The following is a 17,477-nucleotide window of genomic DNA, read 5'->3' as shown; positions in this document are numbered from 1 at the left end:
CAGCATAAATGCAGTACAATTCAAAGGCAGGATCAATGTGTTGCATGCGGACCTGCTGGTAGCCGTTCTCCACCGCCACGCACAGGTAGTGTCCCAGTGTGATGGGCGTGGCCAGGAAACGCAGGCTGCCGCCGTCTTCCTGCATCAGGTAGAGCTCGGGCGACAGGCGGCTGTTGGGCCGCTCCCAGTGGCGACGGGCCAGCCGCGACGCGTCGGGGCACTGCAGCCGCACCACCTCGTTTAGGGACACCGACACCAACTCACCTGGACGACAAGTGGCTACAGGACATCAGACAAGCTACGCGTCACAGACACACTCAGGACACGGTCACGAACACGAAGACGACAACCATTACAGTACACACACACTTAGGTGCTGGTTACACGTATCCGGATATTTTTAAATGCAGATTTTTTTAAATTCGTTTACGTATAATCTCCATATGCGGACAAACTTGCGACATGTGTGACAGGTGTATTTTAGCCCCCTAAAGGGAATACTTTTAAAACTGAAGGAACTCTGTTTATGTGTAAATGAGAGGCCAAATCCAATGCGTTTCACAGAAAGGCCATTTCTCAAAACCACACAAATCGTGCTGAGAGAGATGAGGCCTACAGTTATACAGGATTTTGAAATGTATTTTTACCTTCCCATATTTTATCATGACAGCCACCATTTTCAGGCCAGCTTAGTCTTGGAACTGGGACTCACTGGTCATGAGCTCATTTTGATTCAAGGTCATTTCAACAATGTAAATAAAATCCCCAATACAAGAGTTAGATGCTGAACAGATTCTAGGTGTTTTGAGAAATGGCAAGCATTTTGACAGAATCGACTTAACAGCAACGTCAGACACAGACATGTGAATGTGGACATGCCATGCACACAGAAGTGCTTCTAGCAATACTGCACACAACAAAATGTGTGTCTGTTACACCGGTTTCGAACTGCAAACGACTCTACGACCATCAAATTGCACTTAACAGTTGATGTGAACACACTGGCCCTCATTTATCAAAGCAGCGTACGATGAGAATCGTACATACGTTGTGCGTACGTTCTTTTTCTACGACCGGTTGGCATTTATCAAATCTCATCGTAAGCGCAGGAAAGATGAAATCCTACGACTGCTCTCAGACGATGTACGCCGTTTTCAAGTTGGACTTGAGATGACTATGATCACCAACTTGAGCAGCAGTTGTAGCGCAGCAACTCCTTATCATAAATATGTGGCCTACATAATTACAAAATGTTTTTACATTGTATATTTTGGCTATAAGCCAACTTCTAGTTTGAATCGGTGCACCCTTCCTTAATTTGGCATAGGTCAACAACTGCAAGAGACTTCTAATTTGTGATTTGACGTGATGTGTGAATAATTGTGCAATAGACAGCCGCGTATTGGAATGTGCCTTCAGTCGTGGTGGAATCAATGGACCGACGTCCCTTATTTTTAACAGCTGGGAGTTCAGGCACATCAATCAATACATACAGTAATAATCTACCGGCTGAGTTTCGCCATTTCGCACGACTATCCGGATATACACCCAACACGTGTGTGTCTGATAACACTTTCTAGTCGTCCATTTAGATGGCAAGGACTATCCCCTCGAAGGACTGGAGTGCAGGAGAGAAGAAGGGAGCATGTGAGCGCGAGAAGGACAGCGCACTGGACATGTAAAACTCTCTTTCCCCAACAAATGGTTTGGGCACTGTTTGTTGGCCAGTTTAACGTAGCCTAGGACCCTTTTCTTGACCTCGTTTACAAAAAGGTTTACCATCATATTTTTTATTTAAGTATAATATAATATAATAGGCTATATAAAAATAATATCTTCATTATGTCTGCTGTAGTCAATCAAACATTTCATTGTAACTATTTGGAAATCAATGCAGGGGGGCCCCCCTGGTACCTGAAACATGTAATGACATCTGGCCAAGGAAATGGTAAAACATATATATAGCCTATAAATGTTAAAAATGTATGCTTACTGATATTTTGATGTTTTGATTAAAATACATGGTAGTATGACATTAATATGAATCTTAGTACATTTAAAAAAAATATACTAAATATATTTTTCAGCAATCATGTGACATAGTGACGTTGACTACTGTTTCCGTCCGCGCTACTTGGTTTGTTTACCTCTGGTAGTATCAATCTCGCTAGCCTGTAAAAAATGTTACAGCAGTTGTAGCCTAACTAATTGAGTGCAAACTGCAAATGGATATTCTAAGTTTTTAAAACATCCCATGACCTTGGCCAACCCTCGGCAAGCAGACCAACCAGAGCCAGTGCCAAAAAAAGCTGACCTGGAAACACCCGGGACCAGCTCGGCAAACCCAGCTAGCTCTCCATCTGATCTTGTTGGGTGCCGTCGGGGTCAGTTAGCTTGCCTAGCAGCACTACAGCAAAGCAACTACCAAATGAGCGACAAGCACTGTTGTCCTAAGCAGCATACGCTACCAGATTTTCCCTTAAGATTGTTTGGACGAGCCTTTTCCACGTATTACTATAAGAAGTCTGAACAAGTAGGCAACTGTTGGCTTGAATACGCGGTGTTAAAAGATGCTGTCTTCTGTTTCGCCGGCTGCCACTTCCAGACTGACAGCAGTGTGGAGGAATCATTCCGAAATTCTCTGGCCCATCAGAGCTGATGGTTAACTAGGACAGCTTCAGTCAGAGCACCTCTGGACTACAAAAGAGAACTGAAAAGAAGTGATACAGATTCACAACACTGGGGTGCATTTCTCAAAACCATAGTTGCTAACTATGTTAGCTACTTTGTTGTTTGCAATTCAATTATGCATTGACCAGTACCCAAGTTGCTAACTGGCTAACAACTATGCTCTGGAGAAACGCACCCCTGACCTATGCTGCCAAAACTTGCAGCCACTTTGATGAAGGACTGAGCGCCCGAAACGTAATGCCATTAAACTTTTGAGAGCATAGATCAGAGTTGCAGACCTTTATTATGTCTTTTTTATTTTTGTTTACTTTAAAAGTGGTGAACCCTGAAGAAGCAGTGTCGAAGAGGCAGTGTTGCGCTCTTCCTTGTGAAAACTGATGACTGCAGTATGCTTGAGGTGGCAACGGTCATGTGAGACATACTGACCTGTTGGGGGTCTGAGAGGCGCAGAGCTGGAGCGTCGACACTCTTCACGCACGTTGCCCTTCTCCACATCCTGCCCTCTGGAAGGCAAAGAAAAGGATCACAGTGACATTCATTCAGTTCTGTTCATCCCCAAACCTGTTGATTAACACTAAACACACCCCATGACTAGGCCTGGGTATTGATTGACAATTTTCGGTTCCGGTTCCATTTCCGGTTCCTTCGTTTCGGTTCCGGTACCAGAACGGTTCCATTTTCGGTTCCTAGAAACCCTGAATTAAACCTGCAGTTACCCAAAGTGGCCAGTAGATGGCGTAACGGGTCTGTAAATCACGAGTTTCCCTGCCTGCCACAAGGCGGAGCTCCTCGTGACTTAAGCAATGGCGGGTTAAAGGCATTTAATTCTATACAGCATTCATCATTCATTGCATGCTGCAAGTTGTCCTCTCGGCATGCCTTGGCAAGTATAATAAACGATTTTGATACTGATAAATGTACTCATGTCTGATTAAAATTGTTCTGCTGTACGGTGCAACTTCACTTCTGGTACCAATCCTATGTCAAGCGCGCCTGACATGATTTTTTAAAGTAGCCTACGCTACCCAGTCTGTCGACAGCTGGGGCTTTTCTACTAGGTACTGCAGAACTGTTCTAACACAACTAGGCTTCATAAATAGGCTATTCATGAAACTTGACGGGGTCTCGATGGTGCTGTCTCGCACGCCATTTCCACGGGGACTAGAACTGGGCCGTATGATCAGCTGCTGCAAGTAGCCGCGACAACACTGTGCCATGGTGAATCTAAGCTAAAGAGTCCTAATCTAAACGATATATAGGCCTAAATAAATATATAACCAGCGATCGCCTTATCCTACAGACATGTTAGGGCTTGTTCGAAAGCTGCGAAAAATAGCGCTTTCCAACCATTTTTTTTATCTCGTCATTTTTTTCCTAACAGCCAGCGATCTCCTTAACCTAGACCTACAGACATGTGTTAGGGCTTGTTCGAAAGCTGAGATTCTTAGCTTTTTACAGTTTTTTACGGAACGTTTTTATGTTCTTTCAATCCACAGTTATTTAACCTTAAGCGGCCGCTACTTCAAGTAAACCATGGCGTTATTATCCAGCCGGATAGAGAGGAAATCTTTTTTGTCGCTGTGTTCTTTGTTCCCTCGAATTAAACCGACGGTCTAAATAGGCTACATTTGTGCGTCCCCAACACAAGACCAGTTCTTTCTAAGTTAGCTCTTTTCATGGAAAAACATGTTTCCAAGGAGTCAGAGACATCTTCCTGAAGAGTCGAGGTCATAGTTGAGGTTGACGGTGCCGTTGTAAAGATGCTGCAACTCCGCACGCAAGTTAATCGAATGCAAGAGCAGGTGTTTGAACAGGTTGGATGTATTGCCATCCATTCTTGCATGATAGCCTATTAATTTATCGCAGATATTGCAGCGCGCTCCTTCCTTAGGCTATCTACTTTCCTGAAATATAGCCACGCTTTCGACGGCATGTTTTTGTTTCTCAATAGTACAATCAGCTGGTTGAATATCAGCTGTCTTATCAATCGTTTAAATGAGGTGCGAAACGGGAAGAGGAGGAGCGTGGTCAGTTTGTGACACTTGTGATTGGCTGAAATGGCCGCGTGCTTAAACACACATTTGATGGCTCTGACAGTCAGACTTCAGGAACCGAAACGTGGAACCGACAGACAAGGCACGTTTCGATTCCAAGTAGAACCTTGGCTTTTAATTCGGTTCCATCAAAGAATTGAATTTCGGTACCCAGTCCTACCCATGACAATAAGTTCACTCGGATATAACAGATGATATGTTTTCAATCTAACATGGCTTGAAGGCTTTGAAAATGAATGTATTTCCCTTTCATTCTCAATTTACCAAGTGTACCAACTCTTACTACTATTGTGTTTCATAATAAGATAAATGCTAAATCATGTATGACAATTGACTACAGTTATCATGGACATTTTCATGAGCGTTTTATGAACATTTTAAAGAATAATCTTCAACTTTAAAATAGTGTCAGCAATTTCAGAACTGAAACAAACTGAAACATACACTTTCTGGATTTGGTTGTACTTGACATCCAAACGGCTAAAGCAGAAAACAGCTCAATCTGTAGTCAGCAAATGTACAAAATTCAGAGTTTGAGATGCTACATTAAAGGACCAGTTCAGTCAATTTCAATATGCAGTTGTATTGCTCATGCTACCCTTGACTTGTCAGTACCCGGTGATTCCACATTTTTTGGCTCAGCCCTTTCCGAGATATGAGCTATTCTAATGGGGGCAGCGTTTGTTTACATTTTTTTTTTAATTAACATAGGCCTACTCCAAATATTTTCCCATAAGGTACCGCTGTTTGCTAGTTGTCTGCTGATGTTGTATAACCTTTCGGATGTTTTTGGGAATAAATAAAAATGTTTTTATGAAATGTAAACAAAGAGCTGCCCCCATTACAATGACCAAGATCTCGGAAAAGCCTGAAGAAGAAGGAAAAAAAACCTCAGGTACTGACAAGTCCAGGGTAGTGTGAGCATTACAACTGCATGTTGAAATTGACCAAACTGGTCCTTTAAGAATTACAGTATTTCGTCCTGGGCCTGCCGTGGCTCAGTTGGTGCCATACCATATACCCGGGTCAAAGACGTCCAACATGAAATTGACCTTCAGTGCTAACGGATACTTTTGCTTACTGTAACGGTGAAAAACATGATTTTACATGTTTTCTCAAGTGAATGCATGAAAGCTAAGCCAAAAAAATAATTTAAAAAATATCTTTTTTTTTGCATTTACAGTAAGCAAAAGTATGCGTTGCACTGAAGAACAATTTCATGTTAGACGTCTTTGACCCACCCGTGGACCCAAGTTTGAGTCCAGCTTGAGAATAACCCAAATAAAAAACGATTCCGTCCCCCAATCGGCACTTCGTCCTGCTGTAGTGATAAGAGACAAAGTAAGTCTCTGGACATAAATAGACGCCTCCTCTCCCAGATAATTTAATGAGTCTGGCTGGAGTGCGGTGCGGGTAGGACTCTGGGAGGACCTCATGAACAAAGCTTGCTAATTCACAAAAAAAATATGTGAGTACAGTAACTTCTCATGCAACAATTTGGATGTACTTAAAGTGAAAAAGTGTGTGTGCACTGAATTTTAAATGAAATGGGATGTACCACAAGAATAGGCACAAAACCCTATTTATGCATGCAGCGATGCATCTGATTTTTTTGGTGGATATGCATCTTCTCAGTTTGAGTTTGAGTTTGAGTGTGAGTTTGACACACACAAACATTTAGTAGTACTAAGTGAATGTCTTATTATATGAGGTCGCTGGTCTGCAGTACTCACGGGTTGGATTGGATTTTCGCAATGTCTGTGCAGATTCGGAGGGAGGGGTCCCAGCCACAGAAGGGGTCTCGTGCGAGCACACACTCCTCACAGCTCCAGTAGAATGAGCAGTTGGCCACCGGAACCTCCACCACGCCCTCAGAGGAGCCCACAAACACAGAACCCTGAGCAAAGCAAAACAAAACACAGACTCAAAATTCAAGATTCAAGATTCCAGGAGTTGGTAGGAATTTGATCTGAAGCACTCCCAACATTACAAACACACAAACTACAGCAGTGCAGTCCCCATAGAACCCGCTGAGACCTCACGAGGCGTGACTTGTAGATAGTTCAGCGGTGGTTATTGTTATTATTATATTATATATTATTAGTATAATATATATACATACATATAATATATTATATATATATATATATATATATATATATATTATATATAATATTATATATATTATTAATGGTTATTGTCAAAGTTGACATGTGTCTGTATATTTCATCCAGCAGCTGAAAGAAAACTTCAATTTAAGGAAAGTATCCCATCATACATCTGCCTTAGAGAAATTTACTAAGGCATAGTTGTTTTACTGGCGATAACACCCTTATCCCACAAACCATTCATAATCGCTTAACGAGAGAAAGACAAAAAAAATAAACTAGCAGACTTGCTCCACAAGTTATGTAGTCTAATCTTCTTGAATGTCTTCCAGGAATCTTGAGTATGGAAGCACTTGACATGATTTTAGGGAGAACAGTCTTTTGGGCATTCATGCAAATCTTAAGCTACACCATGTATCTGCATTACTGAACGTTTGTGGACAGGGCTGTCTATTCTAGGACCCGCCCATAAGACTTCATTGGCATTCATGATCTGGAGGTTCATTGACCTAACACGATTAGAAAGGCAGGAGAGTTGCACTCAGTTCTGGTTTGAAACGATTGGATCTCACCCAATCGTTCGCTTAGTGGCCGGCTGCTCGGCTAAACCCTCCCTAGAAAAGAACCTCCAGACCATGAGTATGAAGGGTTTATAAAAGTGGGAAAGTGTCTTATTTTTCATATAAGCCATTGTCTTGCTTTAAGACAAGTTAAAAGAGGGAGCATGTCGCTAAGCTAGTGAAAGTCAATGGATCCGTGTAGCATGCTACATGCTACAGTGATGCATTGACTTTCACTAGCTTAGCTACATACTCCTTCTTTTAACTTGTCTTAAAGCAAGACAACGCTTAACATGAAAAATAAGACACTTTACCACCTTTATAAACCCCGGCCAACGATTTTAACTGTATTAAGCCCCAAAATAGTGGCATAGCCCTTTACTGTCAAAATGACTTGCAAGGCCATGGTCACAATGAAACAGAGGAAACATTGAAATTTAAATTCCCTGTGCTATCCCCCAAATCTATATGGCCACTGGCTGACTGTTGATGATAACATGATTTCTACAGTATGTCTGGATTTCCAACTTTAAGAATAGAGTGTGAAGGTTCACCTTGGATACAGACAGCAGGAGGTTCTTGACGGCCTGGGGATACTCAAACACCTGCACTTCCTCGATGATGTGAGCTCCCGAGTCCAGAAGAACCGTCTTGTGCAGGTAACCCACGTCTGCATCAGAAAAAAAAGAAAAGAAAAATGAAATAAATTGAAATTTCTTCAAATTAAAAAGGTCTTTGTATTCCAAGTAAAATCATGGCATGAAATGTTGTCACTTCTGCAAGAATAAAGATCAGTACAGATGTGAGGGCATTTGTGTAATGCCACAGTTGCCTTGCTGCCGCTTTTGTGAACAGGTGCAGCGAGGAGCGTTTCCTGCAGTAGGGTTTAAAATAGCTTGAAATAATCACTTCACATTAGTAGCAGTCGTCAGTTGGTGCAACCACAGCTAATGTATTGTATTAATAACAATAATAATTGGAAATTAATTCAGAATCAATGAATATGCATTTTACATAATCCAGTGAAAATAAAACTTAAAAAAAAAACATAGGCCTTAATAAGGGGGGATGCAAAAGGTTTAACTGGCCAAATAAATCACATGACCATAACCTAGTAGAGCATGCATTTCACCTCCTGAAGAACAGAGGGAAGGCAGAAACCCCATTGAAACAAACAAGAACTGAAAATAGCTACAGTAAAAGCCTGCAATAGCATCACAAAGGAAGAATACATTTGGTGATATCCATGCGTAGCAGGTTTGAGGAAATAATTGCAAACAAAGGTTATGGCACCATTTTGTTTTCCTCTGTTATGTGAGATTATCTGTTACAATACCTTCGTTCATCTAAAAAAAAATGCAGTGGTGTAACACAAATGGTGATGAATCCAAAATTATTCAACTGATCTGGATATACCTGTAAAGAGTGGAAAATAAAAGCTGACATTCTGAACTTTTGTCTCATAATCATCTTTTGGTCTCAAACAAAACAACAAAAATGGGACTGTACATATTGGGACGTTGCCAGTTGGCTTTGTGCAGTGCCGGCGTACCTGTGAGCAGGTACAGGACGGTGTAGTTCCTCCCCTTGGCGCAGTGCACTCTCTGCACGGCGATGTGGCTGTAGTGGTGGTGGGCAGACAGCAGGCTGATCCTCTGGTCACTCGGGCCCACGCACCTGTCAGTCAAGAAGTTCTCCTTCACGAAGCGCAACGTGTTGTCTGAGGCATTGTGGAGTCCGCACTGGAGGGAGGGAGGGAGGGAGGGAGGTAGAAGGAGAGAGAGAGAGAGAGAGAGAGAGAGAGAGAGAGAGAGAGAGAGAGAGAGAGAGAGAGAGAGAGAGAGAGAGAGAGAGAGAGATTGTTAGTGTAAAGTTCCACAGTTTAACCAGTGTAAATAAATAAATCGATGGCTATGAAACACAGTACATGGAAAGTAGCTGGTAACTCATACAGAATAACTGATGATTATCATGAGTACGACTAAAAAGATATATTGAGTGCCGATAAGAACTTGTGTTTAATAAGGACAGACTGACGCAACTGATAAAGAAAATTTCTTCTAATGCCTTCAAGTGCTTTTAACCAATTTGATTGCTTGTGGAGTCCTATATGGTCAGAACTGTCTACCTGAGAAATTTGGCACACTGTCTGGCCAAAAAAGGTTCATGAGATTGAGGTCTTGATTCTGTGATGGCCAATCCATTTGTAAAAAAAAATAGGTCTTGTGCTGTCAAGATCTTGGTGAAAACGCAATGCAACAACAGATGGAAATAAATCCAGTCTTATGAAACAATACAACACCAGATGTATGCCGTAATCAAAGCTTAAGTCTGAACCACAACATACGTTTTTTTTTGATGGTGACATTTTTTTGGCCAAGCAGTACGCCTCTTACTTATTAATTAGCTAAAGCAGCACCTGCCACACTTCTCACACTCTCCCATCCAAAATAAAGACATGAAACCCCAAAAATATTTTTAAAAAGAAATTCACCGATCCGGGGTTGGCCACTTTCTCCTGTACCCGTGTACTCCACCGCAGGGTGTCGCGGTTCAAGACCTTATAGTTCCCAGCAAACACCTCTTTGATGTCTTCAAGGGTGAAGACACACACAGCTGAGCGACCGGAGTTGACAGACCTTGTGGAGGAGAAGTGAGACCAAAAGTTAGAAAAGGATTATCGGGTAGCTGTGATTCAGAGATGCATCATGCATGCAGTGATTACTGAAAGGGGTCATATTCAAATGAGTTTCAAGCTAAAAATGCTTTGCCTTGAAATATCCGTATTGCATTACCGTACTGAAGTGGTGAGACGTTTAGCTCAGTAAGCACACAAACATCAGGGATTTAACTTATTTGCTCAGCTGCTTTAAACCAGTTTGGAGTTGCTTTAGTTATGATGGCTGGCTGTGTGTGTGCTACAGTTAATAGTCACAGATCATTAAAAACATGGGAAAAATGTAAAAATGAACACAGTACCCTCATTATGTTAATACAGTAATAATAGTATTTTCTTAAAAAACATAAAAACTCAGATGATCCGTTCAGATTTGTGTTCCCTCACCACTGGGAGCTGAAGATGCCGTAGAAGAGTGTCTCCTCCTCCAGAGCGCCCTCCGGTGGCTGGAGGGTGAACATGTCCTCCAGCACGTTGTAAGGGAGCTCCCCGGGCGTCTGGCACAGCAGCTGGGCTTTGGCAAAGGTGGTCCAGCGCCTCTGTAGCGTTCGCTGGCCGCCCACATCACTCTAGGTAATGATGATGAGAGACTTTATTAATCCCCACAGGGGAAATTAAATGCCACCTGGTCATCCACACAGCACATTCCAGACACATAGATAAACATATAAATAAGTGCTAACAATAAATAAGCTGTTACGGCCGAGTGTTTTGTGGTTGTATGTTCCCAGTGCTTTCCTTCCAATGAACTCCAACTAGGTGACTGGGAGTGGCTTGATTGGCAGCACCTGACCCTTCAATCAAGTCACTATAAAAGCAGCAAGATCCAGTTGCTCAGGGGAGGCGTAACTTGTTGCAACTACTGGCTATTGCCTCTCCAGCCATGGGAGTGTGGTGTACGTGTATGTGTATGTGTATGTGTATGTGTATGTGTATGTTTGGTTAATGTCCTTGTTAATTGCACAATTAAAATCCCACTGGTTGGGTGATACTTTTAAAAGGTGTTGTTTCTGATACTTTTAAAAGGTTGAGATTGGTTTTATAGTTCGCTCCATAAGGGCCATACTGTGTTGGAGCGTAACATAAGCAATAAGACGCAAAGAGTCACCAAAACATATAAAAACACATGAAACCAACAAAACCCATCAGGTAACAGGAAGAGACAGCCTTAATTAAGTGGCCTCTGACTTATATAAGAAGGTTGTACCATCAAAACGTTAGTCCTCCCTAGTACGTATACTGTGCACCGGATTAAAGGAAAAAGAATGGCATCTGTGCTGCTCTGGCTTTCTCTCAAGTTTAAACTTACTTAAACCATATTCCAAATCTAACCTATAGCACAATTTGTTGTTTGTTTTGTTTTGGGGCTGCACAAGCTTTCACTTCTCAGAGTAGTCTGGCCAGGGCGACTTTCTAGACCAGTGGTTCTAAACCTGGGGTGCGGGCACCCCCTGGGGGTGCGCCAGAGATTCCAGGGGGTGCATGGAATTTTGTTTGTGTTGAGGTTGTGACTGAAAGTTTGCTGGGGATCATTACAATTGGACCAAATTAAAACATACTTTGGTGTCCTTTTGAAGACATTAAGGTATTGATTAATGTCTCGAGCAACAATCATCGCAATTAATCACTTAAATCATTTTTTAGTGTGTATACACGAGTAGAAGTTTGGGTTGGGGGTGCACGGCTTGTCTTGGGCACAAGTAAGGGGGTGCTTTAAGAAAAAAAGGTTAATAACCACTGCTCTAGAACATTTCAAACTGTAACAGGATAGGTCAGTGTTTCCCAACCAGGGGTACGTGTACCATCAGAGGTGTCAAAAATAAAAGTGAAAAAAGAAACACCGTTTCATTTCAACCCAGGTTACAATCAGCTGACTCTGCACTGGTTAGATCAAGTTCGTGTTGGGTCCTTTTTAGATTTTTAGTGTTTTCAGTAACAACACAGTCTATCTATCTTAATAGGTACAATGTAATAAATGGTGTAACAGCTATGTAATATGGTTTATTGGTTTATTGGTTTATTTCATCAGGGACCACGTGCAAAGTACATTAGTTACACAGTAACTATATCATGTGGTAGTGTTGTACTTTCACTATGAATTTTCATGTGCAGGCAATGAATTCTCCATTATCAAATCCACACAGCCCAGCTTATCAACAACGCGAGTGCAACTGACCACAAACAGCCCTGCTCAAAAGAATGTGCAGAACATACAGCTGATTTTCCTCTCTCTTTCAAGCTCTCTCCTCTTTCTCTTTCAAATTTCACAGCAGTCAGTAAGGACTGATCAGAATCACAAAGTCCTATGCGTTACATTACAGTTGTAAAATTATAGGCCAGAATGGACAATCAGTTTTAGGCTTCTTTAGGGGTAAAGATAGCACCTCCTCCGCCAGATTGCTAAACTACCAATTATTGCAGAGATTAAGCAGTACTTTGCAAGGTTTTTTGAATTGTCCTTATTAAGTCCACAGAGCTGCAGCCCATGCAAGGCAAGCTAATGTGCATGCCCTGGACTACCAAATACAAGAACAACCACATTACAATTTAAGCCTTGATTAACACACACAAACACACACACACACACACACACACACACAAAATACACCATTCAGCAGTGCACTAAAGCCGTCTTACTGTGCAAACTTGTGCGACCCGGGACACAGTGAGCTTGTCAATGAAGTCATACTCTCGTCCCACCTCGCTGAAAAAGAAATATACTTTCTCCTCACTCGGAATATAACTGGAGCTGACGAATGTGGGATCTGAATGAGAGAAGAAATAGGAGCAGGGAGAAAGACCAAAATTAGAAGATGGTAAGACCCAATAACACCCAACGAGTCATTCAGATGCCAAACCAGGGTGGTATTTCAAGAACATGGTTAACTGATACACCTGGCTAAGTTAACCAACATGAAGTGGTAAGCCTGCTAATAGATACCTCACATGAGCCATTTAGTTAAAAAGTTAAAGGCTCTTCTATCAGATGATTTACCACTACCTCTAGGTCAACTTAACCCATTGATGCTGGATGTTGCCTTGCGCAACATTGGCCCTGGCGCCTGGAGCTGCATGACGCAACATTGAGGCTCATGAGATTTAAGACAATTTAAGTAAAAATCTTGGTATGTTAGAGCTGAATGAACACATTCTAATGCAAGAAGAGGGTCTTAGCGTTTAAATGCAACTTACTACATGTTTTTATATGCTTCAGAGTCTGAGATATTTCGTTTTTTATAGGCTGAGGAAAACTTTTCTTAAAAAGGGCTCAGGCATTCAGCAGCCTATGTTATAAGTGCTTTAGGCATCAATGGGTTAACCTGGTTAACTACTGAGCCAGGTTCTTGGACTATTCCCCAGGAGGTCACTGACAATTCAGAGACTGACGCATACTCTCTGGCCAAACATGCGAGAGGTAATTAGCATCCGGATGCCAAACCAGGAGTCCGTGCAAGTTAACTTACCCTCCAGCCAGCCGAGCGTGTCGTCCAGTTTCAGGTCAACATGGCTGCCCTCGCTCAGATGTCGGGAGATGACCGGACGGTTCCCTCTGTAGTCTGCTACCGTCCCCGTGTAGAGCTCTCCGTCTACACACGCACACACACGTGCGCCCGCGCACACACACGCACACGCACACACAGTAGCATTGAAACAAATGAAATACGAGGTAATTGGACAAAATAAAGGGATACAGTCCTTCAAAGACATTGGTACACCAGGCCAGAACTGAAGAAGGCCTTTGTTCTCCAAAAACAACAGTTGCTTACAAAACATCAGTACCTTACTATATAACTGAACTCTGTTGACCAACAAGTGGACTGTTAGGCACAAACGGCCATCACGACTACATTGTTCTCAGAAATACATAGACAGTAAACCTTTTGCCGATCTAAGCTGTGCAGATATTTCAAGTCATCTACAAGTGAACACATTATTTTATAGCACCCCATTCACTAAACTCTATTTACCAACATGTGGAATGTTAGACACAAAGGGCCATCTCGAGTCTCGACTACATTAATCGGAGAAATACCTACATAGACAGTAAACCTTTTGCTGAGCTAAGCTGTGCAGATATTTCAAGTCATCTAGCATCTACAAGTGAACTTATTTTTATAGCACCCCAGTCACAGATTATTCTGGTCGAGATGTATCGACAAAACGGTATGTGGCTACTGGGCGTGCTGGGGAGGCCGTCACGTCACAACCCTTCAGATAAGAAGCTAAGCCAAGGGCCGTAGCTTAAGAGCAAGAGGATTACGTGTGTCTGACTGCTCTTCCTCACTCTCTCTCCTGCAGCAGAACCATAAAACAGAGTGTCCCTCATGACAAGACTTTTTTGTTTTTGCTGTTTCTAAATGCATCTTGTGCTGTCTGTCATAGAAGTGTTACGATAAGAGATATACTGTTAGACCCCAGTACACATATTGCCAATAACAACAACTGTTTCGATTTAATTTAAAAAAAATGTGAGCTATAATTTATTTTAAACTATTTCTGTTTCTGCATCTTGGGATGTCACTTACCCACAGTAATGGCCGTGTTTTTCTGGTAGGGGTCGTAAGGGCACCGACCTCGACCCTCCTCGGGTTTACCACTGGTGCCCAAAACTAGGGAGAATGTCTCAGAGCTCTGAGAGAGAGAGAGAGAGAGAGAGAGAGAGAGAGAGAGAGAGAGAGAGGGAGAGAGAGAGTAAAGAAATGAACACAAAATGAAAAAAAGGACAAGACAGATACTGTATAAGAACTGCTTCATCCACTATGACATGTAGTGGATAAAATATATGCAGTAAAATCTGTTAAGCAACTTTTTTTCAGCATCCCTTTGTTCTTACATTAATTTCAAATGTAAGGATAATCATTTCTGTACCTTGCTGTTTTGCAGTACGTTCTACCTTTGTTTCCACTTAACCAAATGGATCTGCCTGCATGCGTCAGCCATGGCTGGATTGGCCATATGGCATACAGGGCATTTTGCCCTGTTCCAGTGTGGTGGTACCACCAATATTCATGCCACTACAGCTGACCTCTCCAAGTCAGATCTAAATATTTATTTTGCTGTTGTGGTCAAACTAGCTCATAATAGATGCCTACAAATATTCTCACAGGCGTCATTGTCTCTCTCAATGCCTGGCATAGTGGTCTTGACTGAAAGTCCAGCCCTGGCATCAGCCAGGTGCTTCGAGGGCAGCACCGGTTGAAGTTTAACAGAGACACGCTGCAGTGGCACCACAGCTGTCTGCAGCTCCATTTCAACAGAACCACTCGAGTGCAGAGGTCAACCAGCCACATGACCAAAGAGAAAGCTGCCAAGAGCACTCAGGCAGAGCCGGAATAAGGTGGCCAGGGGCCCCCAGGCTACAGGTTGCTGAGTGGACCCCCCCTGGAAGGCAAATTTCGAGATGAAATTTACATAGCCAGTGTCCTAATTACGAGTTGGAAAATAAGGATGACATGTCTACCAACTGTACTCAACACAACAGATGAGTTCTTCAATATCAAATCTTGTCACAATTCAGCAATTTGGAACCCCCCTTGGCTGCAGCCATATCTAACCTGTGTGTTAATCCGGCCCTGCACTCAGACCTCAAGGGTCTGCTCCCATGCAGGTCCGGTAAGCTCGTGGCCACACAGCCATTAGTTTGTGCTGTGATAAATAATTATACACCACTTAGCTCTAAACGGCTAGAAGGGTTTTCTTTTCATGCACCTTTTCCTCAACGAAAGAACCCACTGAAGCATTTAAACTAATCCCTCCTCGTGCCACGTGCAAACATGAACACTAAAGATGCATTGCTGCTACTGCTGTTTAGAAACGGTGACACGTTCCATCAGCCAGCAAAGCATGCCACATACAGTACAGCACGAGAGGATTAGAAAAGCATCGGTAGGGATGCACAATGTCATTTTTTTTGGCCGATACCGATATCCGATATTGATATTGAGGTTTTGGCCGATAACCGATATTGACCGGTACCGATGTTTCTTCTTTTTTTTAGATGCGTCCCACGCATCTCTATAAGAGGCTTTGGTGTCCGTCCGTCCGTCCGTCCGTCCCTCCGTCCGTCCGTCCGCCCTCCCGTGATGTGTTTCCCTCCCGTGATGCGTTTCTGAATTGTGATTCCCTCCTGTGATTCCCTCTTGTGTCCACAAGGTGGCAGTCGCTCAGTTTTGGCCTGGAGCTCATGCGTGCAAACCAACCGTGCTCTTTGCCAGTGAGAAAAACATGGCGGCACTTCCTGTTGATTTTCACATGAAAGTTTTGCTTAATTTAAAGTCCCTAAGCGACTATAAATGTTGTGGCTTCCATATATTGATGTAAAAGTGCCCCACGAAGTAATGAAGCACAACAAAGTTACTCCACATTACCATTTGACCACTCGTTTTTCTATGCTAACAGGGTAGCTAATGTAGCATTGTAAATGATCCAGGGAGAAAGGGGGAAATGTTGTGATTTCAGTCCGCCTGAGGCAACGATTTTCGTGGGGAAGATGACCTGCATCTCGGTGGCATTGAACCACGCCCCCGTGCCTTATTTGGCTCGCTCAGCACGTGCGTCCTCAGTCCAATCGCAATGCTTTATTTTCCCCAGACGTTTAATCGCATTTAAGTGAAAGTGCCATGTATACACATCGCAAAATAACTCTTAATCCGATCTATTTAAATCGCATTTATTAAATCGGACTTAAAAACATCATGTACACGTAGCCAATGTCTCATTGATTAGTTTATGGAACTTACGGTTTGTCTGTTACGGTCCACGAAGACAATATCCACGTGAAAACGCAAACGCCTGCAAACCACTGTTTTGACAGAAATACAGTTCACCTGTCGCCTACTCTGTTTTCTTCCCAAAGCGGCATTTAAAAGTATTCCATGAAATCCAACATCAACGTCACTTCAAATAGGTGACAGCATCATGCTCACACATGAAATAACATGAGGGGGGGACATCACTGCTCTCATATTAAAGTGAAAAGAGAATTTCACATTTTAGTTTATTTAATGTAGGCCTATGCAAAATTGCAAATAGCCTATTCATTGAAATCTGTCCAGAAAGGGTTGTAATGTTTGCCTGTTTTTTATGTTTGTAATTAAAAAAAAAAAAAAAAAAAAAAAAGTGATTTAAAAAAAAAAAAATAGCCTAACAAAAATAGAGATTTTATGTTAAAAAAAATGTGATATGGGATGGACCGATGGCCCCCCTAAGCTAAATTCGCCTTAGGTCCCCACATTGCTAAATGTAGTGTAAGGGATTATTTTGAAAAGACAGTAACATGTAATCAGCAATGCATTACAGTTTTTCAGTAAATTGCCCAACACTGTTGAAATCCTATGGTACTTTTTCAAATCCAGGCTTATACAGTACATGGTAGGCTTATTGATAA

At 42.3% G+C, this 17,477-nt stretch overlaps 1 protein-coding gene across 2 annotated transcripts in view; it reads right to left on the bottom strand.

Moving 5' to 3' along the window:
- Positions 1-17,477, bottom strand: part of sema4ab (sema domain, immunoglobulin domain (Ig), transmembrane domain (TM) and short cytoplasmic domain, (semaphorin) 4Ab) — a 66,149-nt gene that overhangs the window by 4,916 nt on the left and 43,756 nt on the right. The window contains exons 6-15 of one of the 2 annotated variants that reach the window (XM_063185518.1): positions 14,617-14,722; positions 13,555-13,677; positions 12,728-12,855; positions 10,478-10,659; positions 9,908-10,052; positions 8,966-9,155; positions 7,968-8,083; positions 6,479-6,642; positions 3,118-3,194; positions 53-279 (exon numbers count right to left, since the gene is read on the bottom strand). In XM_063185518.1, coding sequence (XP_063041588.1) covers positions 53-279; positions 3,118-3,194; positions 6,479-6,642; positions 7,968-8,083; positions 8,966-9,155; positions 9,908-10,052; positions 10,478-10,659; positions 12,728-12,855; positions 13,555-13,677; positions 14,617-14,722 — 1,458 coding nt within the window. The remainder of the gene's footprint in view (positions 1-52; positions 280-3,117; positions 3,195-6,478; positions 6,643-7,967; positions 8,084-8,965; positions 9,156-9,907; positions 10,053-10,477; positions 10,660-12,727; positions 12,856-13,554; positions 13,678-14,616; positions 14,723-17,477) is intronic. The other variant, XM_063185519.1, reaches the window with a different exon arrangement.

Source organism: Engraulis encrasicolus, chromosome 20, assembly GCF_034702125.1.
Source record: "Engraulis encrasicolus isolate BLACKSEA-1 chromosome 20, IST_EnEncr_1.0, whole genome shotgun sequence".
NCBI classification, from domain to species: Eukaryota; Metazoa; Chordata; class Actinopteri; order Clupeiformes; family Engraulidae; genus Engraulis; species Engraulis encrasicolus.
Note: the sequence above shows the minus strand (reverse complement) of the source record. Positions and strands in the feature narration are given on the sequence as shown.